The sequence below is a fragment of the Amia ocellicauda genome, chromosome 6 (genome assembly GCF_036373705.1).
Source record: "Amia ocellicauda isolate fAmiCal2 chromosome 6, fAmiCal2.hap1, whole genome shotgun sequence".
Lineage (NCBI taxonomy): Eukaryota > Metazoa > Chordata > Actinopteri > Amiiformes > Amiidae > Amia > Amia ocellicauda.
In genome coordinates this window covers 46,165,366-46,191,905 of record NC_089855.1, presented here as the reverse complement: position 1 = coordinate 46,191,905, position 26,540 = coordinate 46,165,366, and the positions used below count along the sequence as shown (strand labels likewise).

Genomic DNA, 26,540 nt, shown 5'->3' with positions numbered 1-26,540 from the left:
ACACTAATACATACTCACTGACATACCAATACACACTGATACATACTCACTGACACACCAATAAACTCACTGACACACTGATACACACTCAATGACACACACTCAGACACAGACACGCTGTTACACAATGATACACACATTCACTGACACATTAATACGCACTGATACACACTCACAAACAAACCGATACATATTCACTGACACACCAATACACACTCACTGACACACCGATACACACTCATTGACGCGACCTCATACCGACACTAGCACTGACTCACACTCACTCACACTGACTGACACTCAAGCAATAAAGCAAGGTTAGACACTCCTGTACAGTAAACACAGACTCTGTAATAAACTATACATTATCAGAGAGTATAAGGGGACAACTTACATGAATAAAGCATCATTACCAGAGAACTCATATTTAGTAGCCAAACTCTAATGTCTGAGTGACTCTAACTTTGTGTTTCAGAGTAATCGATGGTAGTCATCATTTTAAACTTGCAATACAGAGCTTATGAATAAAAAAATAAAAAAATAAAACCCTTCATCATCTCATCTCCAATAGCATTCGTCTCTCTCAATCGCAAGTCATTGTCGGGAGACAGTATTCAAACACCACTATTGACACCTGCGTCTGTAACAGCAATATCGGCCCTCCATCCTCCTCCTGCCCAGGCCCCCGAGATGAGGGCTCCACTGCCCCCTTTCTATGCATTTAATTATACATCTCTCTATTGTACAGACTATAAAAATAAATCAACAAGAACATTTTACTATACATATAACGTATATGTTCATTGTTTTAATGTTATATATTTATATATATCATGGTCCCAGAATTCTTATTTTTGGGAGGCCATGCAGATATCTACATTGCAGGGGCAGAGGAAGAGAGGAAGGGAGAGAGCGGGACAGAGAGAGCATGAGGGTGATAGAGGGAGAGAAGAAGAGAGAGACCAAGAGAGGGAGAGAGGGACAGAGGAAAGGCATGAGGGAGAAGAAGGGAGGGAAGGAGAGAGAGACAGAGGGAGGGTGCTGGGCAAGCGAGTGTACCGGGAGAGAGAGCAAGGGAGAGGGAGGGAGGGAAAGAGGGAGGGAGACGGCCACACAAAGACTCCCTTTCAGTGATCAGTGCTGCTCTGGTCAGGCAGCAGCTCAGAGTCACACACACTGCAGCCTGAGGCCAGGAGATTAACAGCTACAGAAGAGGGGGAGGGCGAGAGGGAGAGCGAAGGGCAGAGAAGAAGGAGAGGGAGCGAGAAAAGGGGACTAGGAGAAAGACTCATTAATCAATCAACCAAGCAATCAGTCAGTTTACCAAATTAGCCATTTCGCTGCTGGGTTGACAGAGTTGAGTGGCTCAGAAGAGTCAACCAGGATGGAGACAGAAAGAGAGAAAATTAAAACACCTTTCCCGTTCTCGCCTCCACCCCACACCCTCCCTCTCTCTCTCTAGTGGAACGAAATGCGGCCTAGATACAAATCCTGGGCCCAGAGTATTGCTGTCACCCACACAAAGGCTGTGTTCACTGGGGCTGCTCTCTGATAGTCCTGGGAATCCCCCTGAGGCAAGAACCAGATCACCTAGGCAACAGCCCCCCCAATTCTACCTCCACCCCTGGTTGCCAAGGCAGCGTTGCCGGGTCTAAACAATGGTGCGTCTGTGTGAGAGCGGCCTACTCTGCATACCTCACCTGCTCACCTGGCTGGGTGCCTGTCTGCCTCTCTCGACACATCCCTTGCTTCTGCTCCTCCTCTTTTTTTCCTTTGCAGGTTATTTCCAACAGATCTACATGACCTGCTAGGGGAGAGATACAGAGGAGGGAGGGCAAGAGTGGCTAGTGAGTTACTGGTTAGGGCAAAGGGAGAAAGTGAGAGAGAGTGAGAGAGTTACAGTGACAGAAAGATAGAAAAAGTGAGACAAACAATGACAAAGACAGGGAGAGAGTGAGAGAAAGTGACAGTCAGAGTGTGTGAGAGAGATGGAGGGTGGAATGTTTCAGAGAAGCATTACAGTGAGTCAGTCCCCTGCCTTCAGGTACACACACAACTTTAATGAATATACACTCACTCATGCGATTAAAAGATTGGATTTCAGTTTCCAGACGCCACAGTGACTGAGCTGCGACCCAGACTCTCCCCGCCCAGCCACTGCGCAGTGATGTCAGGCCAGCGTTGAGCCAGCGCTGCGAACAGTCACTCTCAGTCAGCGAAACTCTCCACCCCCCCACCCCAACCCCAACCCCAACCCCAACCCAACCCAACCCCAGTGGACAGGAGATTCAGATTTATTGGGTTCCTCCACAACACACCTCACAATAGACTCTGGTGACCGAACAGTTGGGTTTAACAATATTTTATTGGTTGTTTTTTTACAGAAAACAAAGTACCCTATTTTCTTACTTTTTTATTACAAAAATTAAAATCAACCCTCAGAAAAATGAAAATAAATAAAGGGTGGATGGTGTGATTTCAGATCTCTGGTCGGTGAAGATTTGTCACTTCTGTCAACGGGACGCCTGCAGTTCACACGCTGCTGGGATTTGATGTTTAAATGCTGCATGTTGGCGCCCGCTTGTGTCAAAATGGTGTAAATGCACCCCTGAGTGGGAAAACGATGTCCCACTGTACAGCACAGAGACACGGCACAGCTGGGCACAAGTTTTGAGTGATGCTGAGGAGATGTGGGTCACGGATGGAGGCAGGGGAGCACAGGCCAGCTCCCACACCAGCCTGGGCTGTCAGTCGGTGATGATGAGCTCATCACAGCCCCAGTCCTCGTAGCTGCCGTCCGGGAGGTAGCGTCTGATGATGATCGGTATCTTTCTGCTCCTGGAACACAGCGCAACACTGTGAGCAACGTGCACGCACACACGCATGCACACATGCACGCTAACTGGCTAGGGCCAGGAGATACAGCCAAAACGTTGTATCAGTATTTTTCACATTTTAGACGATATAGCGTTTTTTTTGTTTTTGTTAGATTTGTACGACAAAAAAGTCTAAATATATTTAGACTATTTCATGACTACAGAATGGCAACACAATAAAGTGGGGTTTAGTGGTCATTTTATACTGTTCGTAAAGCAAAAATAACAGTACTACTTTAGTCAATGTCAGCTGTGTATAAAGTTGCTGCGCGAGTCGAGCTGTGGCTGTGAGACAAGAGACGCTGCAGAGATCAAGAGGGGCATGTTCAGCTGAATGAAAACTACTGCTGCCCCTTTGTTAATGGAGGCTAGGTCAACTCTTCACACACTGGAGCTGTGAACAGCATCGTCAACACCATAGATATACAATTCTAGAGCGACGCTTCAGCAGTGTCAATGCTTTATTCAATAATTACATCAATTATTTTAATATAATACTGTAAATCTATGATGCACAATAAAGTTATACATATATATTTTTTAAAGTTACATTGATTTCTGTAGGGTTTGTTAAGAAAGGCCGTTGTGTTCTTGTAGTGCAGATTTGGGCAGATCTGCACAAATCTGCACTACACGAATGCAAGCGGCGTTCTTTGATCAGATGTGTGAGGCGTCAGACAACACAGTCACAAGCAGCCACAGCAAGCTGTGGGATACGCAACGTGACCATGTTTCTTGGCAGCTGAATGTTATGGCTGAATGACAGTTAATTATTCCATTTAGCATAGAAAACTTTAAAATACCAATATGAAGGTATCTTAAATTTCCAAACAGGTCCATAAATGAATAACGGTATATTATTTTTTACGGTATAGCACCCAGGCCTATGACTGGCCCACACTCACACAGCTACACTGGCTGGCGCACTGACACAGTGAGTCAGTGACACACGAAGGCACTGATGCCGGCCTGAGGCCGTGGGGCACCGAGCAGCAGTCACTGCCTGACTCTCCTCCTTTCACCGCCTCCGCTCTCCTTCTCTCTCCCTCCATCACTCACTTGAGCTCCTTCATGGCGATCTGCAGCGGGTCTGTCTCTCCTTCCAGCTCCACCATCACTGGAGCACACATCCTGAGGGAGAGAGAGAGAATTAGACCATTTAGAAATCTTGAGCACTACACACCTGCTGTAGCAGAATCAGACTCGGAAAAGAGAGACACAAGGTCATTCACTGACACACACACACACAGTGACACACAGTGACACGCACACACACTCACGCTATCTGCAGGGCCCGGGTGCCCAGGACGCGCGCCCTCTCGTATTTGGTCATGTAGGAGGTGGTGATGCGCTTCTGGTTGGCCTGCTGACCCTCCCCTGCTGGCAGGATCTGCACGTTGTCCTGGTCCTCCTGACAGAGGGGTGGAGAGAAGAGACAGATGAAGTGGTGGAGGGCAACAGAACGAGAGAGAGAGAGAAAATCTATTCAATAATGTATTAATTGATGTACTCAGACACTGCTTTATTTGGTACACCATGTTTACATTTATGTTTTGATTTATATATATTGACCTGTTTATTATTGATAATTGTTGGCCATAACTATATGTATGTACAAGTGAAATGTTTGGTAATACTTATTCTGGTCTTGGGGCGGGAGAGAGAAAGAGAGAGAGAGAAACTCACGTCCTCTGCGTTCTCCAGATCATCCAGCCCTTCATCCTCCTCGGCGTCATCAAAATCTCCATCATCGAAACTGCGAGAGAGAAAGGGAGAGGGGGAGGAGAGAGGCAAACAGAGTTCAAAGGCATTTCTGGAAAGCGTGACGACTGGCTAGCAAGAGAGAGCAATGCAATGTCTGCGCAGCGCGACGGCTGTCTGCGCCACACGGTTCATCTCCCGCGCCTACACGCCAGGAACTGCATTCACACGCGCGATGACCTACTTGTCCTCGTTGTCCGACATTGTCGCTGGTCCGGACCGGCTCTGGGTCAGTCTTAACCACAACCAACAATGTGCGCCACCAGCACACAAACACAACACGCTGCCGTCTTCCGCTACAGACAACGTCCGGGTCAAAAGTCAACTGGAGCTCATTGGTCGCGATCGTGTTGCGCAGATTTCCGCAGTTCTGCGCAGAGCTGCAGAATTCCACTGATCCCATTGGCGGAGCAGCGCACATCTGCGCGACACAAATGTGACCTCATTTATTCAAGGATAATATATTTATTGGTCTATTTCAAACACTACAATATTTCAGAAATTGTATTAATACTGTCGACTGTAACAGATACATATTATTGTTTTTTAAATGACTCTTAAATATTAATTAGAACGTTATTGTTAATTATGAGAGGTGTCCTCAACACAGAGATGCATACAGCCAGGATCCCAAACCACCCAGAGATACTATAAGAAGACCCACACATACAGAAACCCACAGAGCTGTAGGACCGTGGGGAGGTGTGAGACAAGTGCAGCTGAACCACAAGGGGATCTGGGAAACTGAAGAGGAACCAGTCTTATCTCAGACTGCATGCAGGAACAATTATTTGGAATATATCATGGGCAGAGTCACTGAGGGAGAAATGCCATGATACATAACCTATGCCGGGGCTGGAGGTGGCAGGGAAGTTTATCAAATTGGCACACCCCCTTATAGCAGCTGCAGGGGTCCACCGACACATTCTGACCAGCCTGCTGAGTCCAGTGGCATTACAATTACGTGCGACTCGGCATGACACAACATACATTGTAAGCCAGTAAAATCCTCAGTGAAAGGGTAGAGGCCGTGCTTGTCAGACAGACACTGTGCACTAGGGTTGGCCATGCTCCAGGACCCAGAGCCATAGCGGAGTTGTACAATTTGTGTTAGTTGTGCTCCGGAGCCGTAGCGGAGCTGGACTAGGGCTCATCGCAGCTGCGGAGCCTGGCCCTGGAGCTGAGGTCATGGAGCTGGTCCACTCTCTCTCCCCTCCATTAAACTCTCCCATATATTAAGTCTAGTTTTCTTGAAATAACAAAATATGTAACTTCATATGTATTGTTGTGTGTTGAGGGCTATGAAATAAGATCAGTTCTCACTCCAGCTATTAGTACATAATACATTCATTTTAATTGTATATTCCATTTTCACTGTACAGTTTTTAGTATCTCCAAATTATTTAATTTCAACAAGATCTGCCTAAATTCACCTCATTTTATAGGCTTCTGTTATCTGAAATGTCCTGACATTTGATTGGCCAAAAGTTGGTTGCCAGGGAGTTAAGGTCACATGCTGGAGTCATGGGCCCTGCACCTGGATTGTCAAAGATATCTTTATTGTACTATTTTCTTTTTCATGTTTGCATGGTTAACAGATGTTTATGTTATTAATATTTTGCTTTTATTCAAGTTATTTTCATGAGTAAATAAATAGTAAATAAATCACTGAAGATTTAATACCAGATTTATATATTCTTATCTCTTTTATCATCTTGGGAAATGTATAGAAAATAAACACATCTTTATAAATAAGAATCCCATCCTAGCTTGCACTGTTTTTTGTGGCACATCCACAGTGTTCTTAACCTTACCTTTTGAAAGTGCAACTGGGTCAAGCAGTGAGGATTGCAGTCAGTTTCAGGTGACTGGTTCTGTTTCAGACCCCAGTGTGGGTGTGTTAGCAGTCATCTTCCTGGGGGATGCAGTAGGATTGTGATTTCACCCCTAGATGTTGCAAGAGCAGAAAGATCATGAGCTCCCGGCACACTTGGTTTCTGCAGCATTATCTTCCAGCTAATTTATTTCTTGCACATCAGCCTTCAATTCTCAGACTGGATTCTCACTACACACATTTAGGAAAAAATCAGGTGCCACAGTACAGGTGTCCATCACGGGGATGTTTATTTGGTAATTACGTAATCTAGAGAAACAAGTGATAGAGACATAGGAGCCCTGGAGTCAGCGCCGGCTCTGAGCCTTGAGAAAAATAGGTGCTGTCATTTATAGGTTGCGACCTTGAAACAGAGCAAGGAAAAAGTCCGTAGATAGGATTAATTGGAAAAATCATTGAGTATTAATGAAATGTGAATTCATATGGAAGTCTAACAGATTATATTGGCTATAATCAACAATGTAGAAAATGAGTAAATGAGTGATGCCTCTCTATCATACCCTGTTGGTCAAATCCCACCCCCACACCACTTCTGTGACCTTGTGGATGCCTGGTAGAAACAACAGGAAGGTTTGTTATTATTATTATTATTATTAATTTCTTGGCACACATTCATTGTTATCAATGTATCCATGTTTACCTCATCCCTTGAAAGTGCCAAGGCAAGGAACTCAAATGTTTTGGGAACCGAGTGTCTCACAAACCAAGGCAGATACACATATAGGCTCTGAATAAACCTGAATTATTGGATATGTTGTAACAGCTCCCTATTGTGACAGCACTATTCCACTGTGCTGTACTATTCTATATATTGACATGTATATACATATATACATTATACATTGAAAACACCTAGTTGCTTCAGTCAGTTAATCTACCCCTAACATACACATAAAACAACAACAACAACAACAACAACAACAACAACAACAACAACAACAAACAAACCAAGAAGACATTGAATGCATATATCTGCGAATATCAGGAACAGCGTTTATTCTCACCAAACATGGCGGACCGAAGCTTCACAGAAAAGACAGATAGGTCTTCTTTCTAACCAGTCACATGTCTATGGTCGTCACCGTCACCGCCGGGCGCCTCCTCCCGGTGCCATGGCAGCGAGCCCGCGTCCCGGCCGAGCGGAAGCCGCGAGAGAGACGGACGCGCTGAGAGAATAAGTCGGACAGCAGGGTGAGTGGGACAGCACAGTGTGGGACAGCAGGGTGTGTGGGACAGCACAGTGTGGGACAGCAGGGTGAGTGGGACAGCACAGTGTGGGACAGCACAGTGTGGGACAGCAGGGTGAGTGGGACAGCACAGTGTGGGACAGCACAGTGTGGGACAGCAGGGTGAGTGGGACAGCACAGTGTGGGACAGCACAGTGTGGGACAGCAGGGTGAGTGGGACAGCACAGTGTGGGACAGCACAGTGTGGGACAGCAGGGTGAGTGGGACAGCACAGTGTGGGACAGCACAGTGTGGGACAGCAGGGTGTGTGGGACAGCACAGTGTGGGACAGCAGGGTGTGTGGGACAGCACAGTGTGGGACAGCACAGTGTGGGACAGCAGGGTGAGTGGGACAGCACAGTGTGGGACAGCACAGTGTGGGACAGCAGGGTGAGTGGGACAGCACAGTGTGGGACAGCACAGTGTGGGACAGCAGGGTGTGTGGGACAGCACAGTGTGGGACAGCAGGGTGTGTGGGACAGCACAGTGTGGGACAGCACAGTGTGGGACAGCACAGTGTGGGACAGCAGGGTGTGTGGGACAGCACAGTGTGGGACAGCAGGGTGAGTGGGACAGCACAGTGTGGGACAGCACAGTGTGGGACAGCAGGGTGTGTGGGACAGCACAGTGTGGGACAGCAGGGTGAGTGGGACAGCACAGTGTGGGACAGCACAGTGTGGGACAGCAGGGTGAGTGGGACAGCACAGTGTGGGACAGCACAGTGTGGGACAGCAGGGTATGTGGGACAGCACAGTGTGGGACAGCAGGGTGAGTGGGACAGCACAGTGTGGGACAGCACAGTGTGGGACAGCAGGGTGAGTGGGACAGCACAGTGTGGGACAGCACAGTGTGGGACAGCAGGGTGAGTGGGACAGCACAGTGTGGGACAGCACAGTGTGGGACAGCAGGGTGAGTGGGACAGCACAGTGTGGGACAGCACAGTGTGGGACAGCAAAGTGAGTGGGACAGCACAGTGTGGGACAGCACAGTGTGGGACAGCAGGGTGTGTGGGACAGCACAGTGTGGGACAGCAGGGTGTGTGGGACAGCACAGTGTGGGACAGCACAGTGTGGGACAGCAGGGTGAGTGGGACAGCACAGTGTGGGACAGCACAGTGTGGGACAGCAGGGTGAGTGGGACAGCACAGTGTGGGACAGCACAGTGTGGGACAGCAGGGTGTGTGGGACAGCACAGTGTGGGACAGCAGGGTGTGTGGGACAGCACAGTGTGGGACAGCACAGTGTGGGACAGCACAGTGTGGGACAGCAGGGTGAGTGGGACAGCACAGTGTGGGACAGCACAGTGTGGGACAGCAGGGTGTGTGGGACAGCACAGTGTGGGACAGCAGGGTGAGTGGGACAGCACAGTGTGGGACAGCACAGTGTGGGACAGCAGGGTGTGTGGGACAGCACAGTGTGGGACAGCAGGGTGAGTGGGACAGCACAGTGTGGGACAGCACAGTGTGGGACAGCAGGGTGAGTGGGACAGCACAGTGTGGGACAGCACAGTGTGGGACAGCAGGGTATGTGGGACAGCACAGTGTGGGACAGCACAGTGTGGGACAGCAGGGTGTGTGGGACAGCACAGTGTGGGACAGCACAGTGTGGGACAGCAGGGTGTGTGGGACAGCACAGTGTGGGACTGCACAGTGTGGGACAGCAGGGTGAGTGGGACAGCACAGTGTGGGACAGCACAGTGTGGGACAGCAGGGTGAGTGGGACAGCACAGTGTGGGACAGCACAGTGTGGGACAGCAGGGTGAGTGGGACAGCACAGTGTGGGACAGCACAGTGTGGGACAGCAGGGTGTGTGGGACAGCACAGTGTGGGACAGCACAGTGTGGGACAGCAGGGTGTGTGGGACAGCACAGTGTGGGACAGCAGGGTGAGTGGGACAGCACAGTGTGGGACAGCACAGTGTGGGACAGCAGGGTGAGTGGGACAGCACAGTGTGGGACTGCACAGTGTGGGACAGCAGGGTGAGTGGGACAGCACAGTGTGGGACAGCACAGTGTGGGACAGCAGGGTGTGTGGGACAGCACAGTGTGGGACAGCACAGTGTGGGACAGCAGGGTGAGTGGGACAGCACAGTGTGGGACAGCACAGTGTGGGACAGCAGGGTGAGTGGGACAGCACAGTGTGGGACTGCACAGTGTGGGACAGCAGGGTGAGTGGGACAGCACAGTGTGGGACAGCACAGTGTGGGACAGCAGGGTGAGTGGGACAGCACAGTGTGGGACTGCACAGTGTGGGACAGCACAGTGTGGGACAGCAGGGTGTGTGGGACAGCACAGTGTGGGACAGCACAGTGTGGGACAGCAGGGTGAGTGGGACAGCACAGTGTGGGACAGCACAGTGTGGGACAGCAGGGTGAGTGGGACAGCACAGTGTGGGACTGCACAGTGTGGGACAGCAGGGTGAGTGGGACAGCACAGTGTGGGACAGCACAGTGTGGGACAGCACAGTGTGGGACAGCAGGGTGAGTGGGACAGCACAGTGTGGGACTGCACAGTGTGGGACAGCAGGGTGAGTGGGACAGCACAGTGTGGGACAGCACAGTGTGGGACAGCAGGGTGAGTGGGACAGCACAGTGTGGGACTGCACAGTGTGGGACAGCAGGGTGAGTGGGACAGCACAGTGTGGGACAGCACAGTGTGGGACAGCAGGGTGAGTGGGACAGCACAGTGTGGGACTGCACAGTGTGGGACAGCACAGTGTGGGACAGCAGGGTGAGTGGGACAGCACAGTGTGGGACTGCACAGTGTGGGACAGCAGGGTGTGTGGGACAGCAGGGTGTGTGGGACAGCAGGGTGAGTGGGGCTGCACAGTGTGGGACAGCAGGGTGTGGGACAGCAGGGTGAGTGGGACTGCACAGTGTGGGACTGCACAGTGTGGGACAGCACAGTGTGGGACTGCAGGGTGAGTGGGACTGCACAGTGTGGGACAGCAGGGTGAGTGGGACTGCACAGTGTGGGACTGCACAGTGTGGGACAGCAGGGTGTGTGGGACAGCAGGGTGTGTGGGACAGCAGGGTGAGTGGGGCTGCACAGTGTGGGACAGCAGGGTGTGGGACAGCAGGGTGAGTGGGACTGCACAGTGTGGGACTGCACAGTGTGGGACAGCAGGGTGAGTGTGGGACTGCACAGTGTGGGACAGCAGGGTGTGTGTGGGACTGCACAGTGTGGGACTGCAGGGTGTGTGTGGGACTGCACAGTGTGGGACAGCAGGGTGTGTGTGGGACTGCACAGTGTGGGACAGCAGGGTGTGTGTGGGACTGCACAGTGTGGGACAGCAGGGTGTGTGTGGGACTGCACAGTGTGGGACAGCAGGGTGTGTGTGGGACTGCACAGTGTGGGGCTGCAGGGTGTGTGGGGCTGCACAGAGTGTAGGGCTGCACGGTGATCAGGGGAATCTGTGAACTGGGTATACTTTTGTAAATCGTGCGGAACGACACAGGACATCACAACACAGCACAGCCACTTAGCTGTCACACTGTCTCTTGGGTCTGTTTATTATCGAACTAATCCAGTTCAAAGTTCAGTACAGTAGTGTAGTGTCCTACAGTCAGTATTAGAAGAGTCTGCACCCTGATGCCATGTCTCTCTCTCTCTCTCTCTCAGGCCGCCATGTCCTCCAGTCATAGCGCCGGGGACAGGGGACTGCGGGGCGGGCTGTGGAGCTGTCCCCGTGTCCCCGCATACAGCCGGGACACCCAGGAGCTGCTGAACGGTGCGAGGTGGGGGGGGGGGTATATGTGTCTGTGTTCCTGTGTTGCAGTGATGATGCAGGAGTGTGAGTGTGAGTGTGATTGTGAGTGTGAGTGTGTGTGTGAGTGTGTGTATGTGTGTGTGTGTGTGTGTGTGTGTGTGTGTGTGTGTGACTCTGTGTTCCTGTGTTGCAGTGATGATGCAGGAGTCCAGACTCACCAACTTCCAGCAGAGACAGATTAGAGAGAAACTGAACAGTGAGTACAGCGCTGCACTATAGTGTACTATACTGTACTGCACTTTTCTGTATCATATTGTAAAATTCTGTACTCTAAAACAATACACTACACTGTCATATATAACAATATATACAGAACACGTTTCTTGTGAAAACTGTCTAAGAGCAATAAATAATAATAATAATAATAATAATAATAATAATAATAATAATAATAATAATAATAATACTGTGTTGTGACAGTGCTTGTCAACAGACACTATACAAAACCAAAGACGGATGGATTGATTACACTCTTTCCTCTAAGTCTCTGTCTCTCACTCACTTTCAGAGGGGGGCGCTCTCCCTCTACACTGCCCCCCCACCTCCAGCGAGCCCCCCAAAGCACCGCCCCCAAAGCCTCAGCCAATCACGGCACTTGGCCCCGACTCCAGGCGACGCAGTGCAGCTCAGTGCCAGGGTGGCGGCGGCTACGAGAGGGAGAGGTTCCGCCCCTGCGCCACCAGTGAGTGACATCACCACCCAGAAACCGTGTCCTGAGAGAGACAGCGCAGCACAGCCGGGCCTCCAGCCCTGCAGAGCCAGTACAGTGTGCTCTGCTGTGTGCAGTGTGATGTGTGTTGACTCCCGGTGTCGCCCCCTGCAGGAGACCTGGAGAAGGAGAAGAGGCGCTTGCAGAACCTGCTGGCCACAGGCTGTGAGGAGCCACCCCCTCCGCCCCTGCCGGCTCCCCCGGCTCCCCCAACAGAGAGGGATCGCTTCCAGGAGGGTGAGGCACAGACACGCCCACACTGACACACCCAGAGTGCACTGTGACACACTGACACACCCACACCACACTGTGACACACTTCTCTTACTCTCTCTCTCCTCTTTTAGTACTGGATGAGATTGAGGAGAGGCGGAGCTTCCTGGAGGAAATGACATCACTGGGGAGGGGCAAGGAGTACCAGCCTATCATCAGCACTGAGATCTCCCAGGTAACGCAGCTCATTACATTTCCTCAACCGGGGGTTTTAGAAATGAGACTCTCGCCGACTCCCCTGTCTACTCATTCCTCTCCTCTGCAGAAAATCAGGGAGCTGGAGATGATTGACAAGGTGCGAAGTTCCAAGCTGACAGAGGAGAGGGAGAGAGAGATGGCAAGGGGGAGGAAGGACCAGCAACAGCAGTAGCAGCAACAGCAGGTGGCGGCACAGGAGCCGGAGAAAACACTGGACTAGACTGGCCTGGCTTTCTCACTGCCTTCCCACCAGTTCTGGACCCTCTCTAGGCCATGCTCTTGCTCCCCCTGTTGGACTGGTTCCCCTCACGCACCTACCATCCCTCCTAGTCTGGGTTGGCTGCACGTGAGGCCTACAGTAATGCTGATGCGATAACCCAGCGCAACCCCCCCCCGCGTCTCTATAGGTGTAGCTATGAGCCCCCTGCAGATGAGCTGCCCCCCCATCTCCACCCTGTATGCTGCGATCTACCCAATAAAGGAGCGGGCCGTGCATTTTATGAAGTCGTATTTATTGCATTTCATTTCTCTTATTGTGTGGTCTGGTTCACCGGTGCTGGGTGTGGACAGGGTTAGTCTGCGTCTCCGTCTCCATCAGCCGCAGCCCTTCTGTTTATGTTCGACAGATACCCGCTCAGACAGATACAGAATGACTGACACAGAGACACCTGATCAGTTAAAGACAGATAGATAAATTGATCAAGAGACACAGACTGACTGACAGACGGATAGGAAGGCACGAGGCCCAATGAGAGACAGACAGACCGAGCCTGAGAGAGACTAACCCTGATGTCTACATACTGGGCTCCTGACAGTATATATACATACATTTTACAGTTTCTTTACACAGTGCAGATTAGCATATCAACTGACAACTCTCCGGGGTCTACAGAGACACTGACAGACAGACAGAGACACAAAAAAAAAAAAAGTGACTCACAGAGCGAGCAACAGGGAGAGGCACATAATGAGAGAGAGAGCGCGAGACACACACACACACACACACAAAGAGAGTTGCCTCACACAGCATTGACACCGTAAGGAGCGTAGAAAGTATATAAATTAAAAACGCTGACAATAATACAAAAACAACGACACTACAACAGATATTGCATAAGAAATGTGCTGCACCGGGCAGGCTGCCCCCCCCACAGCAGGAGCCTGCAGTACAGTCAGTGATGTAACGGCACCTTGACACAGTCTTTATTCTCACACTTAATCACTCTAAGCTTGTTTTTCAGTTTTTGCTCTATAACCCCCCCATCCAAAGGCATTTGATCATATATACACGTGTACAGCTGGAGGAGCTAGAGAGAGAGAGAGAGAGAGAGAGAGAGAGAGAGAGAGGAGAGAGGAAAGCACTTGAAGATGAAGGTAAATCAGAGCAATAGGTCCCCATAGACCATTCCACTCTCAGAGCAATTGACCCATCTGTTCATGGTGAGTGACAGCAGATCCCATCTCAATGATGGAGAGAGGGAGGAGGATTATTGCTCAGCGGTTGAGTGGTAGTTCAAAGGGTGGCTGGGGGTGGGGGGTACAGTTCTCTCACTTTACACTCGTCCACTCCCCAACACTCTATACTTCCCCCCCACCCGACTCTCTCCCCCCATCCTTCCACTCTCTCTATTTCTTGGGGGAAGGGGAGGTGCGCGGGGAGCCCCTCTTGGACTCAGTCTTGCCCAGGATCTTCAGCACCTTGCTGGGCTTGAACTTGTGCTTCTTCTTGGGCTCTGAGTCAGCCTCCTTCTGGAACTCTGACAGGGGAGAGAGAGAGGGTTAGAGAGAGACAGACACAGAGAATGAGAGAGAGAGAGAGAGAGAGAGAGAGAGAGAGAGAGAGATTCTGCGCTAACCTTTCTTTTTGATCATGGCTTCCAGCAGCTTGTCCTCCTCCTCCTCTCTGCCACACAGAAACACATCACATCATTATTATTAATTGATTGTTATGGTGTGTTCTCTGACTGTTTTTATGATTGTGTAGTGCAGGATTGTGACACCTCTGTTTTTGTCTGGTCCAATGTAGTGCAGTGTGTGTAGTGTAGTGCAGTGCAGTGTATGCAGTGCAGTGACCTCTGTCTGTCCTCATCCAGGCTGGTGACAATGTTGTTGCGCTGCTCTATGATGGTGACCAGCTCCTGCATCAGCTGCTGCTCCCGCGCCCGGTCCTCCTCTGACCACTCCTTCTCTATAGGGAGAGAGACAGAGTGACCACACTGACCACTGTCCACTACACTACCCACCCACTACCCCATAGTCCTCCTCTGACCACTCCTTCTGTATAGGGAGAGAATAAATACAAACAGAATCATGATACTCCAGAAGAAAGACAGAACTCAGGCAGTGAACGCAATAAAGGCTTTTCATGCCATAAAGTTTAGTCAACATTTGGAAGATGGAATTCAACCAATTCCCTTATATGGCAGTGAAGTGTGGGGACTAATCACCAACCAGGAGATCACAAATTGGGACAAACCTGCATGCAGAGTTCTGTAAAAATATATTGAAAGTACAGAGAGATACACTGACCAGTGCATGCAGGGCTGAATTAGGCCTTTATCCACTGATTAGTGACATTCAAAAAAGAGCAGTGAAATATTGGATAGTGACTCTCCCTCCATTTCAAAGCATTGCAATACCAGGAGCTCAACCCCGAGTCCCCTCCACCAGCTGGTCCTGAGGCTCACTGAGTAGAGCCACACTGTGCTCAGTCAGCTGCAGGACAGCACTGCACTAACAAGGCCAATTCGACTGAACCAAATTATACAGCACCTCAAAACTCTTATCTGGGCCATTGGGAAACCAACACTAAAACACAGAAGACACTGGAGTGCTATCAGACCCTCAATAGAAACTACAGCCTGGCAGAATACCTGATGACTGTCAGAAACACAAAGCAGAGGCAGATCCTGACCAGATACCGGCTCAGTGACCACAGCCTGGCCAGAGAAACAGGAAGACAGGCAGACCTGGCTGGCCAGGGAGAACAGGCTCTGTGGTCACGGAGACAGGAGGTGGACATAGACATGCACTCTCTCCTAACTAGAGCCTAACCGATACAGGTTTTTTGGGTCCGTTACCAATACTGATAATTGGGAAGCTAAATTACCAGATTACCGATATATCTGCCGATATTTGCTTTTTTGTCTTAGCATGGATCCCTCAAATCTCTCCGTCAGAGAGAAATTGTAAAATATGCACTGAAGGCAGGATTTTTACATTTTACATAATTAACTTAGTATTAATTTTCATCATAAATAACAACCTCAAATCAAACATTGTAAAAATAAATTAAGTGAGAATAAGGAAAAATAAACATATGCATGTTCTATACATTAGAGCAAATACTATGATATTGTTAAGTGCTGATCAAGATTATATTTGCATTTTACACGGGTCAGGTTCTCTGAGGTAATGTCCAGTTCAGTCCTCAATACTGCCGATCACACGGGCAGGTTATAGCGCAGGCAGCATAGCACAGCTGTTTTTTTTTTTAAAAAATGCCCATGAAAGTGTAGCTTATTTAATACTTATGTTAAACGTATTACAATACGAATCACAGCCAAAACACGATGCAGAATTTGAAATATTTTATAAATATGATGTAGTTTCAGTTTTATCCAACATTGTCTGAGATGCAAGCTCAGATCACAGGAAAACATGCATGTCATTTGTAGACAGTTTTTGTTTGCGGATATCCAAGTCAACATCTTCAGTGAACATTTACCGTTTTTCTTTATTTGAATTGATGTTTGTGAATTCTGAAAAGTGATTAACTTTTCCGTAAAAATGCGCCTCTGTGTCATAGTATGCGGTAATCTTCAGTCATGACAAAAATAAACAATCAAAACCATGGATACTCAAATGCTGCACAGCTTTCAAAAACACTTTCTATCAGTTATGAGTGTTTTAGTAAAACACAGGTTTATTGGTTTATGAGCCCTGTGCTTCTCAGTGAGGGTGTGTTTCACCGCGGTGCTCAGCAGTGTGTACGCTGTGCTGAGAATCACTGTGGAGTCGGAAGCTTCCAGCAGAAACTAAGCACCATAACTGTTAAAAAATAATGGTAAATAATTATAATAACGACTGTAAAACCAAATAAACACATTTAATTTATTGTCTGAAGTCTGACGAAGGATTTTAAGTTAATTTGAAAAAAAAAAAATGTATCGGTGCATTATCAGTGGAATATGTGCCGATACAGATATTTCTGTAAAAGGCCAATATCGGCCGGTAACATCGGTCCTCCGATATATCTGTCGTGCTACTCCCAACTTGTGAAAAAAAACGTTATTAATAAAATCACTCTCTCCATCCCACAATTCCCACAAATGACAGAGACAGAAAGGGAGAGCGACACACAGCCCCACTGGCTGCCCAATGTGTCCACCTGTCACAGCCTGAGGGACAGCGCATGACACCGGTCTGAGAAGCAGTACAGTATACAGACCTGCTAGAGGGAGGGGTGGAGGGAACCTGTTCTGTTTGTATTTGTGTTGAATGAGGGTGGGGGGTATATATATATATATATATATATCACACATACAAATTATAACAAACAATAAATTTAAATACAGAAAATATTTAATATTTATTATATATATGGATTTTCTATATTATTAAAATATTGTTTGTTATAATTTGTATAATGCTTTGTCAATACCAATAAAACAAACTGAATTGAAATTGAAATTGAGTGACTACACTAAGCACTGTCCACTACACTACTGAGTATTCCTCAGTCACCTGGCTTGTTGAGCAGACAGCGCAGCTCGTACTCCACATCTGCCTGCCTCTCCTCCAGAGACTGCTGCTTCGCCCTGAGAGAGAGAGAGAGAGAGCGTTCACACACTGTATTAACAGTGCGCACAAACACAGACCCTCCCCCTGCCTGTCACTCACGTGTACACCAGCTCCGCCTCCCTGCGCACCAGCAGCTGCTTCTCGTGGATGAGCTTGAACCAGCCCACCAGCAGCTTCTCCTCCTCCTCATCTGGGAGAGAGACAAGAACACAGGACTTTAAAACAGAGTACAAGACCTGCACCTCAGTGCCATAGAGGAGAGCAGCACAGAACACAGCCCAGCCCCCGCCGCCCTCACCGCTCTGGCAGCCACGCAGCTTCTGCTCCAGCTCCACGCCCCCCCGCTCCAGCTCGTCCAGCTGCCGCTCGATCTGACCCATCTCCACATAGATGTCCTCTACTGGGATATACTCATCTGACTGGACCTGCATAGAGACAGAGACAGAGTTACAATATTGGACAATTATTCATCAATCTACTCTAGTAGCCGACGGACTGACTTAATAATTGATCGATACAGTGATTGATCGATCCTCCTTCCAGTCATTCACCTTCCTCTTGATGAGGGGGAATCCATGACCGGGGGCGGGGGGGCGGGCAGGGCGTGGGCCGCGGGGGGGAGTCGTTTTGGGGGGGGTGGCAGTGGGGGAAGACTTCCTGTTGAAGGGATTCTCCTTACAGGTCTTCTGAGAATAGAGAGAGAGAGAGAGCGCGCATCAGAACCACACATACACAGCACTGAAACACTATTCTACTGCACTGTTACTACAGCCCCCTACTATAACAGCACTGTTGTACTGCACTGTTACTACAGCCCCCTACTATAACAGCTCCAGTCTACTGTACTGTTACTACAGCCCCCTATTGGAAAAGCACTATTGTACTGCACTGTTACTACAGCCCCCTACTATAACAGCTCCAGTCTACTGCACTGTTACTACAGCCCCCTACTATAACAGCTCCAGTCTACTGCACTGTTACTACAGCCCCCTACTATAACAGCACTCTTCTACTGCACTGTTACTACAGCCCCCTACTATAACAGCACTATTCTGCTGCACTGTTACTACAGCCCCCTACTATAACATCACTATTCTGTTGCACTGTTACTCTCTGTGACCACCCTAGCTGCCAATCGCAGTCTCACCTTGTTCAGTGTAGGGAGGGGCTGTGAGGGGGGGGTCCCGGGTTTGGCAAGGGGGCTGGGCGTGGAGGGTGGCCGGGGGGGCGGGGGGCGGGTGATGCGAACCCCTCCAGTGGTTGTGCTGCGGTTAGTCTGCGGGGTGGCCGGTGCCGAGCTGGTATTGGTCGGCGGTCCCGAGGGGGCGGGAGCATGGGGGGAGGGGCTCCGGGCGGTCAGCTCCGGCTTCTGATTGGCCGGGATGCTGATCGACGGCTCCGACACGCTCTTGGTGACTGGGGAGCCGGGAGAGGCGGCGGGGCCCCGTGAGGAGGAGGAGTCGGAGGAGACGCTCTCCGCACTGAGCGCCGGGGAAGGGGGGGGGGAGAAGGAGGAGGGGCGGGGAGCTGGAGAAAGAGAGAGGGAGAGAGAGGAACAGTATGAGTAACAGATAAACTCAGATATATATGATTATGAAACAGAGAGAGGGAGGAGAGAGACTAACCTGATGGCGAGGGCCGCGGGGCTCTGGGTGCTGGTCGCTTATGTCTGCAGGTGCTGTCTGTGTGGCCAGGGCTGGGTGTGCTGGAGCCACTGGCTGGGCTGGTGATGCTGTACCAGGGGTGACTGGCAACCACAGTGGGCGGGACCAAACCCTCTGGCCCTGCCTCCCCCTCATGCTGGGGCCCCGCCTCTTCCTCTTCCTCCCCGTCCTCGAAGGGATTACTGGGGTGTGGGGGAGTGGTGGGCTGAGGCTCCTCCCCCCTCAGGGCCGGCACCGAACCAGAACGAGGGGGTGTTCCAGGGGGAGGGGGAGGGGGCGGCTTCTTCCTGGGCTCTGATTGGACAAGAGCCATCCAAGGGGGGTCCTTAGGCCGGGTCTCATTGGTCAGGCTGGTGCTAGCAGAAACATTATTATATTCATTATTATGGCTGTATTTCTGTTACTTACAGTGAAGGTACAGGGCACTGAGTCACCCTGATGTGCCTGTGATGTAATGAGGTGGGCGGGGCTAATTACTCACTTGCCGTGGGACTGGGATCTGTGAGTGGGTGTGGGCATGGGTGTGGAGCTTCTGGAGTCCACTGGATCTCCTACAAAGACAAGAAGGGTTAGCAACATGGGGAGGGTCCTGTGGAATCCACTTCAAGCATTCGAACCATCCTGGCTGTGTGTCGTCTGCTTTTTGCTTTTCATTTTGTTTGGTTGGTGAAAATTCACTCCGATCCCCAGAAGAGGAATATTCCCCAAGTGATTTGCAAAAATAAGAACAATGAAGAACTGCAAGTCTTTCCCGGAGTGTTTGTGTGAACAAGGTCACATCTCATGGTCTTGCTGTGCTACGGTACTGTTATGGGTTCAAATCCCAGGTGGGCAGTGCTGTTGTACCCTTGAGCAGGTACTTCACTTAGATTGCTCCAGTAAAATGCCCAGCTGTATAAATGGGTACAAATGTAAGTCACCCTGGATAAGAGCATCAGCTAAATGACAAAAATAATACTAAGAAGTTTTCACCATCAATTTAGGCTTGATACATCATACAAGACCCTCTAATATTAAACATTAGGTACGCCTTAATTTTACCCCAGGTCTCCCTGAGCAGTTGTCAGGCAGAAACCTAATTTCCACTCATCAGAGGACAGACATGTGGGCCTGTTATCTTTCTCTTCTGTCTGGTCTGCATAAACATGCCTGTACTTAGTAACTTTTCTAAGACTGTTCTCAAGATTGCCTCTCAATTGCTTCTCCGTGCATCTGATCGTAATAATTTCCTTTTGCTTGAACATCCATCTCTCTCTGGATTATTTTTGACTCTTCCAACAATAATAATAATAAGAACATTTATTGTTATTTATGCATTTGGTTCTTTCTTCTGAAAACAAATTCTGACCACATCTCTGCTGGGCTCTTTCACCAGGCTGCAGAAGCACTCATGTCTTTTACTGGAGCACACAGTAGCAGCTGACTGCAATTTATTATTTTATTATTGTTATTTTTATTTCTTGGCAGACGCCCTTATCCAGGGTGATTTACAACATAAGCTGACTAGATACAGGAGCAGTCAAACCCTGTGACTCACCATTGACCAATGGACTGTCAGCTGGGCGGGGCGTTCTGGAGCGGGGGGTTGGGCGGGGGGGTGGGGCGGGAGAGGGGGAGGTGTCGATGTCGAACACACGGCGAGGGGCGGGGACAGGTCGGCCTGGCCCTCCCGATTGGCCAGTTGTGGATGATGCAGGGGGGGTGGTGGGGAGGGTGCTATCATTGGCTCTGGCCTCTGTCTCTCGATTCTCTTCCAACCCCTCTTCTCCCTCGCTTTCCTCGAAAGGATTGGGAGGCACAGGAGGCTGTGCCTTCTCCTCTTTTTTCTCTTCCCCCTTCTCTGTCTCCTCTCCTCCTTCCCTCTCTTTCTCTCTCTTCTCTACAGTTTCCAGACTGCCAGTCTCCCCAGGGGTGCCCACAGGGAGCGTCTCAGTCTGGCTCTTCTCCTGGGTTGGGGGAGGAGCCACTTGTGCACCTCCTCCCACCGATTCCGATGAGGCTCCACCTCCCAGTCGCGCCCCCATGCTGAGGTCCGGACGGCCGTTCTGATTGGCCGAAGGCTTCCCAAAGTGATGTGTGCAGACCAGGGAACCCTCCTCGCTGCCTGGCCTGTAGGATCCTGGGAGCAGAGTACTGCTACACTCCTGACACCTGGGTGAGGGGAGAGCTGTGTCAGTGTGCTCTGGCGTTTCAGTGGCCCCTGGGTGTGTGTGTGTGTCCGTCAGTGGTCCCTGGGTGTGTCTGTTAGAAGTACCTGAAGCAGTTGCGGTGGTAGAGCCGCCCGTCTGCCAGGTATCTCTGCACCAGGTGCACGTGTCTCCCGCAGGCTGCGCAGGTGCTGCTCATGGTACTGCGCTTTGATTGGCCGTCTTCCCCGGACTGTGCAGACAGAGAAGGAGGGAGAATAATTATTTTGCCACAAATTAAATACAAAAGAAAGTTACAAAGAATAGCAGAGGGATAGAAAGGGAGAGAGGGAGACAGAAAACACAGAGTTCCTGATCTGGGGACACAGGGTGAGGCAGGGCTGCACCAACACTGTTTATCATCTGTTGAATCCCACTGTACCTTGGGCTCTCCCACTCTGTCGTCGCCGCCGGTCACAGGCTTCTTCATGGCTGGCTCGCTGTGGGCCGTGCCACTTGGCCTCTTCATGGTTGGTGGGGCAGCTGCCAGGGAAAGAGAATAAAAAGACAGTTCAGGATCTCCATCTCCTTGCCACTGTCTCTCTCCCTCACCTGATCTATTTCAGTCTCTATGACAGTCAGGGAGTGAGTCAGAGAGTCACAGTGTCACAATGTCAGAGAGTCAGTGTGTCAGAGCAGCAGGGCAGGAATGGCCCAGTCAGCTGGCTAATGGTTGATGACCTCAGTCAACTCCAGGCTGTGGAATTAACTGAGGAAGTGAGCCGCTTCCCCCAACCCACAAGTATGCACAGACATACACACGTGCAGTCTCACACTTCTACACACACTCTCACTCTCTCTCTTCTACACAGACACACACTCTCTCTCTCACTTACACACACGCTAACAAAGACTCTCACACACACTAAAACACACTCCAGTCACGTTCCCTCTCTCCCCCTCAATCACTGTACTTCCTGTTTCTGTACCAGGAACCACCGTCACTGTGACTGTCACCCTCTCAGACACACTGCTGTACAGTGTGGAGTGTGTAGAGTTGTACCATTGGAGTGTATAGCGTACAGTGTGGTTAGTGCTGTGCGATGTTATGTACAATCAATACCATATAGTGTTGTGTCCGAGAAGTGTTGTGCAGTGTGTGTAGTGCTGTGTAGCTTTGAGGTGTGTGTAGCGTTGAGATGTGTGTCATGTTGAGCAGTGTGTGGTGTTGAGTAACGCAGTGCTGTTTTGAGCAGTTTGTGTAGTGCCCAGCTGTTCAGTGCAGTATTGTGTTGAGCAGTGTGTGAACTGTTGTGTAGTGTTGAGCAGTGCAGTGCGATGCAGGGTTATGTACCGTGGTTCTTGCTACTGAAGTAGCTGTAGTACTGGGAGACGTAGGTGATGACGCTGAGCCGGTCAGGCACCTTCATGGACACCATGTCCTCAGCGTCCAGCAGCGCCGGGATGCCCAGCTCCGCCTCGGCCACCTCAAACGCCTGGGAGAGCGAGACACAGCAGAGACGGACATGGGTCACCCAGGCTGAGGAGCAGCTCTCTCCCCCTCCCCCTCCCCCTCCCTCTCGTGTGATGACTGAAACAGTGAAACGAGCCCTCAGGAGACAGACAGAGACAGAGAGATGGGAAGATGTACAGACACAGAAGAGGGAAAGAGGTAGAGAGATACAGAGACAGGTTGAGGGATATAGATAAGGACAACACAATAGAGAGAGAGAGAGATGCAGACAGACAGGCTGTATATAAATAGCACTCATGGAATCCACTGAGAACAATGGGCAGCAGAGACTATTTCTGATCATGGCTAGAGAAAGGAAATGCAGAGAGACATGGACGACACATATTGCACCATAACAAACACACACACGATAAATATAACTCATAACTCAAATGTACACACATTCATACACATACATATCCTTGTTTTTCCATTAGCAAACAAAATTAATAAGAAAACAGATGAGAGTAGAAATGGTGTCTGTGGTCATCACATTTCCGCTCCTCCCAGGCAGGGCCATCTTGTCAGTGTCACAGTGGGCCCTCAGGCTGTGGAAGCCAGCTGGGCTGTGTGTCCCTCCCCTAGGAGGACTGACACTGATTATTTTATTACAGAATATTCCCCTAGTTTGGGAATATCTATTGCAGTCCCTCTGCCCCCCTCCCTCTCACCTTCATTCCCCCTCTCTCCTCCCTCCCTCTCCCTCTGTATCAGTCAGTACTAGGCACTTGTAAACAATGCCTCACTTGACTGAGCTGTGCAGCCACACTGCATTCCACAGGGCATTACAGAGGGAGGCGGGGAGGGAGGGAGAGGAAGGAAGGGAAGGAGGTGGACAGACAGGAGAGCAGGTCGAGAAGCAGAGGACTCCAACTGGAGAGAGCAACAGAACTGGAGGGACAGACTCTGAGTTGTCCACAGTGTCCAGTGTTGAGCCCCGTGTCAGAGTCACAGTGGCTGACAGAGGGAGAGACCACACACACACACACACACACACACACATACACTCACCAGCCTGTTGTTCTCATAGACGCTGTCTTTGGAGAGGGAGTCAAAATCTCTGGAAAAGAAAAGACAGGAAATCAGACACTGATACACTGACTCCCTGGCACACTGTACTGTACAATATCAGTCAGACAGACAGAGAAAACTGAAAATATGAAAATACAGGAAGAGAAAACAGGGGTGAGGAAAGGAGAAATGAAATTGAAGCTTGTTGTTTTTCTTTATTTTTTCATATATTCCTTATTTTATTAATTAGTGAACCAGTAGCAGCAGAAGTATCGGGTGTAGATACCTGCAGTAATCTGTGATCCTAGGGGCTGTATTATTAGCAGTGCTTGTCAGCAGTGCCATCAGTAATAATAGATACATTATGGCACAGAGAGCGCTGTGACAGTCAGTCAAGGGTCAGGTTTGAGGGAGATGTAAACAGAGGTACCATGAGCATCAACAAACAGCAGCATCTCGAGTGTGTGAGTGTATAGCTGACACTGACACTCTGTCTCTGTCTCTGTCTCTGTGTCTCTCTCTCTCTCTCTCTCTCACACACACACGCTGACTCACTAAACATAGACTTGTCTTCGAAAATAAACACGCTCAACACACAGAGGGGAAGGAGGGGGCGTCGATTTGGTGTGTTGTGTCCAGCACTGCAGAAGTCCTGATGTCACGGTTTATTCTGTACATCATTCTTGTAACAGCTGTTTGGGTTACCTTTGCCGCTGCCGCTGCCACAGCGCTTGGTGGCCAGTGATCTCATCGGCTCACCGGTAAACACGCATTACCTGCGCAGACACTGCAGCCGGCAGCCGGGTTTGGTCCGTATGACTTATTATACCCGACATGATGTAGCTCTGCAGAACCGGCGCAACTGGAAATGGAAATGCTTTTGAAGGCGCTGCGGGATGTGCAACATGCCAACCACACACCAGCGCCATATCCGCTCTTAGGGGCTAATATATCTTGCTTCTGTTGGTTCAGGTTAATAACGGGGAAAAGGGCACTTATTCCCCTGTACTGTACAGTCTGTACTGTGTGTTCATGGGGAAGAGCCCAGTGCTGAGGGCTCGGTAACTGAATCAATTCGGAGACATAATTGACTATTCTTGTTCATCTTCTTCTGCATTGTTCATACAAATGCAAACTTGCTCACAAACTGGAATACACCGTATAATCATAATAAACAATAACTATGAATACATATGATGATTATGTAACTTTCTAATAGTACTACAACATAGTTCGTCATTAGGGGCAGTATAGTCGTCCCATGTCATAAACTAATAACTAAGCCAAACTCGCAACTCGTCCAAATACAACACAACTACACTACACTGTTCTTCACACACGACCCCAGCCCTCCGCCCGGCAGCGCGGCGGCAATACGACACCCGCGCCTCCCTTGCCCTCTCCGGCGGGAACCGCTCCACTCGAGCCCGGGGATGGGCGGGCCCGCCGTCAGGAGCCGGTTTAACACCGACACACACAACCGCTCAGTACAGACCCAGAGCGGGATACTTACATGAGGTCGGGTCGGTGTTTGTGGATGATGGCGCAAAACGCCAGGCCGTCCCTGAAAGACGAGGTCATGTTCTTAACGTCCACGTCTCGGTAGCCCTCGCACTGTATCCGACACCACTCCTGCAGCGCCTTCAGAGAGCCCATGGTGCCTCTTCGGTATATAATATCAATTATTTAAAAACTGCGCTTAATTAGTTTGTAAAAGTTTATCCCAGGGAGAAAAGGACAGGAAAAACAGTCATAAAAATGTCCTTTGGTGGTTAAAACACACCCCGGGTGTAACACAGACACCGACTTTCCACTGGAGCCGCGTCGGGTTTCTTGAGAACATCTCACTGAACCCGAGCGCAGCGCAGCGCAGCGCCGACGCCGGTCCAGACGGGAGAACAACGCGCGCCGCGGGCTGCACGCCGCACGATTTGAGCACTTCACAACACACTGAAAAGCACCAGCTTTAACTGCACAGGGCGGACAATGCAGCCTGTGTGCTGCCTGCCTCCCAGCGCCCTCCAGTGACGCCCCACAGCGCTGAAGCGCAGCTGAAATCTGTGCGTACAGTTCACACTGCGCCGTCACCCCGACACACCGGTGTGTAGCTACATTACGAACAGGAAAACGAAATCAAAAACAGCGTTGCCTAGACACGCACGTAGGCTACATTCACTACCAGTCCAGAAATAACACACGGGTTCCGCTATTGTGCAAAAATGTAATTAATCCAAATGTGAAATCGAAGCTTCTTCTTTTCCTTCTCCTTGAAACGGATAAAAACTAAATGAAACGTATAAGCATCAAAGAGAAGCTTATGTTTGAACAGAAATCCCAGATGTTGCCAATGAACGCAGGCGGTGCGGAGTCGAGCCACTCCGCTCACTGTGGACTGTCAGTAGGCGCTCCGCTCCCGCGGCGCCATATAAGGCAGCGCAGCCCGGGGCTTTAGCTTTAGCCGGCGCTTTAGCCGGCGCTGAGCAGCTGACTCATCTCCCCTCGCCCTGCCCGGGCCAAATCCCCACTGTCTCCCGGTCTTTAGTTTACACAGGTTATAAACACACGCTCTCTCTGTTTATATTTTAAAAAGAAGTTTGTTTTCAACAGTGTAACGTGTACCATACTGTGAATACCATAGGTGTCAAGGTACATTTCCAAGCCACTGTACAGTGTGGAGAAGTATGGTGCCTTAAACACTGCAGTGTAACGGTACAGTGGTGC

The 26,540-nt window shown here is 50.0% G+C and overlaps 3 protein-coding genes across 4 annotated transcripts; 1 reads left to right on the top strand and 2 right to left on the bottom strand.

Moving 5' to 3' along the window:
• Window positions 1–2,346: 2,346 nt before the first annotated feature.
• polr2f (RNA polymerase II, I and III subunit F) lies at window positions 2,347–4,968 on the bottom strand. The gene is made up of 5 exons (XM_066707293.1): window positions 4,822–4,968; window positions 4,563–4,632; window positions 4,157–4,287; window positions 3,936–4,007; window positions 2,347–2,838 (listed from the first exon to the last, which is right to left on the bottom strand). Exons 1-5 carry the CDS (start codon window positions 4,839–4,841, stop codon window positions 2,748–2,750), a joined length of 384 nt encoding a protein of 127 aa, XP_066563390.1. The 5' UTR covers window positions 4,842–4,968; the 3' UTR covers window positions 2,347–2,747.
• A 2,668-nt stretch (window positions 4,969–7,636) lies between these two features.
• Window positions 7,637–13,202, top strand: c6h22orf23 (chromosome 6 C22orf23 homolog). 2 transcript variants are annotated; one of them, XM_066707291.1, is made up of 7 exons: window positions 7,637–7,722; window positions 11,376–11,484; window positions 11,657–11,719; window positions 12,032–12,205; window positions 12,347–12,469; window positions 12,579–12,679; window positions 12,770–13,202. In XM_066707291.1, the coding sequence occupies exons 2-7, from the start codon at window positions 11,382–11,384 to the stop codon at window positions 12,872–12,874; spliced, it is 669 nt and encodes a 222-aa protein (XP_066563388.1). In that variant the 5' UTR covers window positions 7,637–7,722; window positions 11,376–11,381; the 3' UTR covers window positions 12,875–13,202. The 2 variants fall into 2 exon arrangements, with proteins under 2 accessions (XP_066563388.1, XP_066563389.1); XM_066707292.1 differs by having other exon boundaries at window positions 7,653–7,754.
• Window positions 13,203–13,373: 171 nt separating this feature from the next.
• On the bottom strand, window positions 13,374–26,213 carry micall1b.2 (MICAL like 1b, duplicate 2). Its single transcript, XM_066707290.1, has 16 exons — window positions 25,333–26,213; window positions 23,820–23,868; window positions 22,650–22,791; window positions 21,738–21,838; window positions 21,424–21,548; window positions 20,707–21,320; window positions 19,651–19,720; window positions 19,131–19,525; window positions 18,653–19,032; window positions 18,057–18,191; window positions 17,804–17,930; window positions 17,605–17,695; window positions 17,449–17,522; window positions 14,776–14,890; window positions 14,559–14,605; window positions 13,374–14,459 (listed from the first exon to the last, which is right to left on the bottom strand). Exons 1-16 carry the CDS (start codon window positions 25,473–25,475, stop codon window positions 14,329–14,331), a joined length of 2,739 nt encoding a protein of 912 aa, XP_066563387.1. The 5' UTR covers window positions 25,476–26,213; the 3' UTR covers window positions 13,374–14,328.
• Window positions 26,214–26,540: the final 327 nt, after the last annotated feature.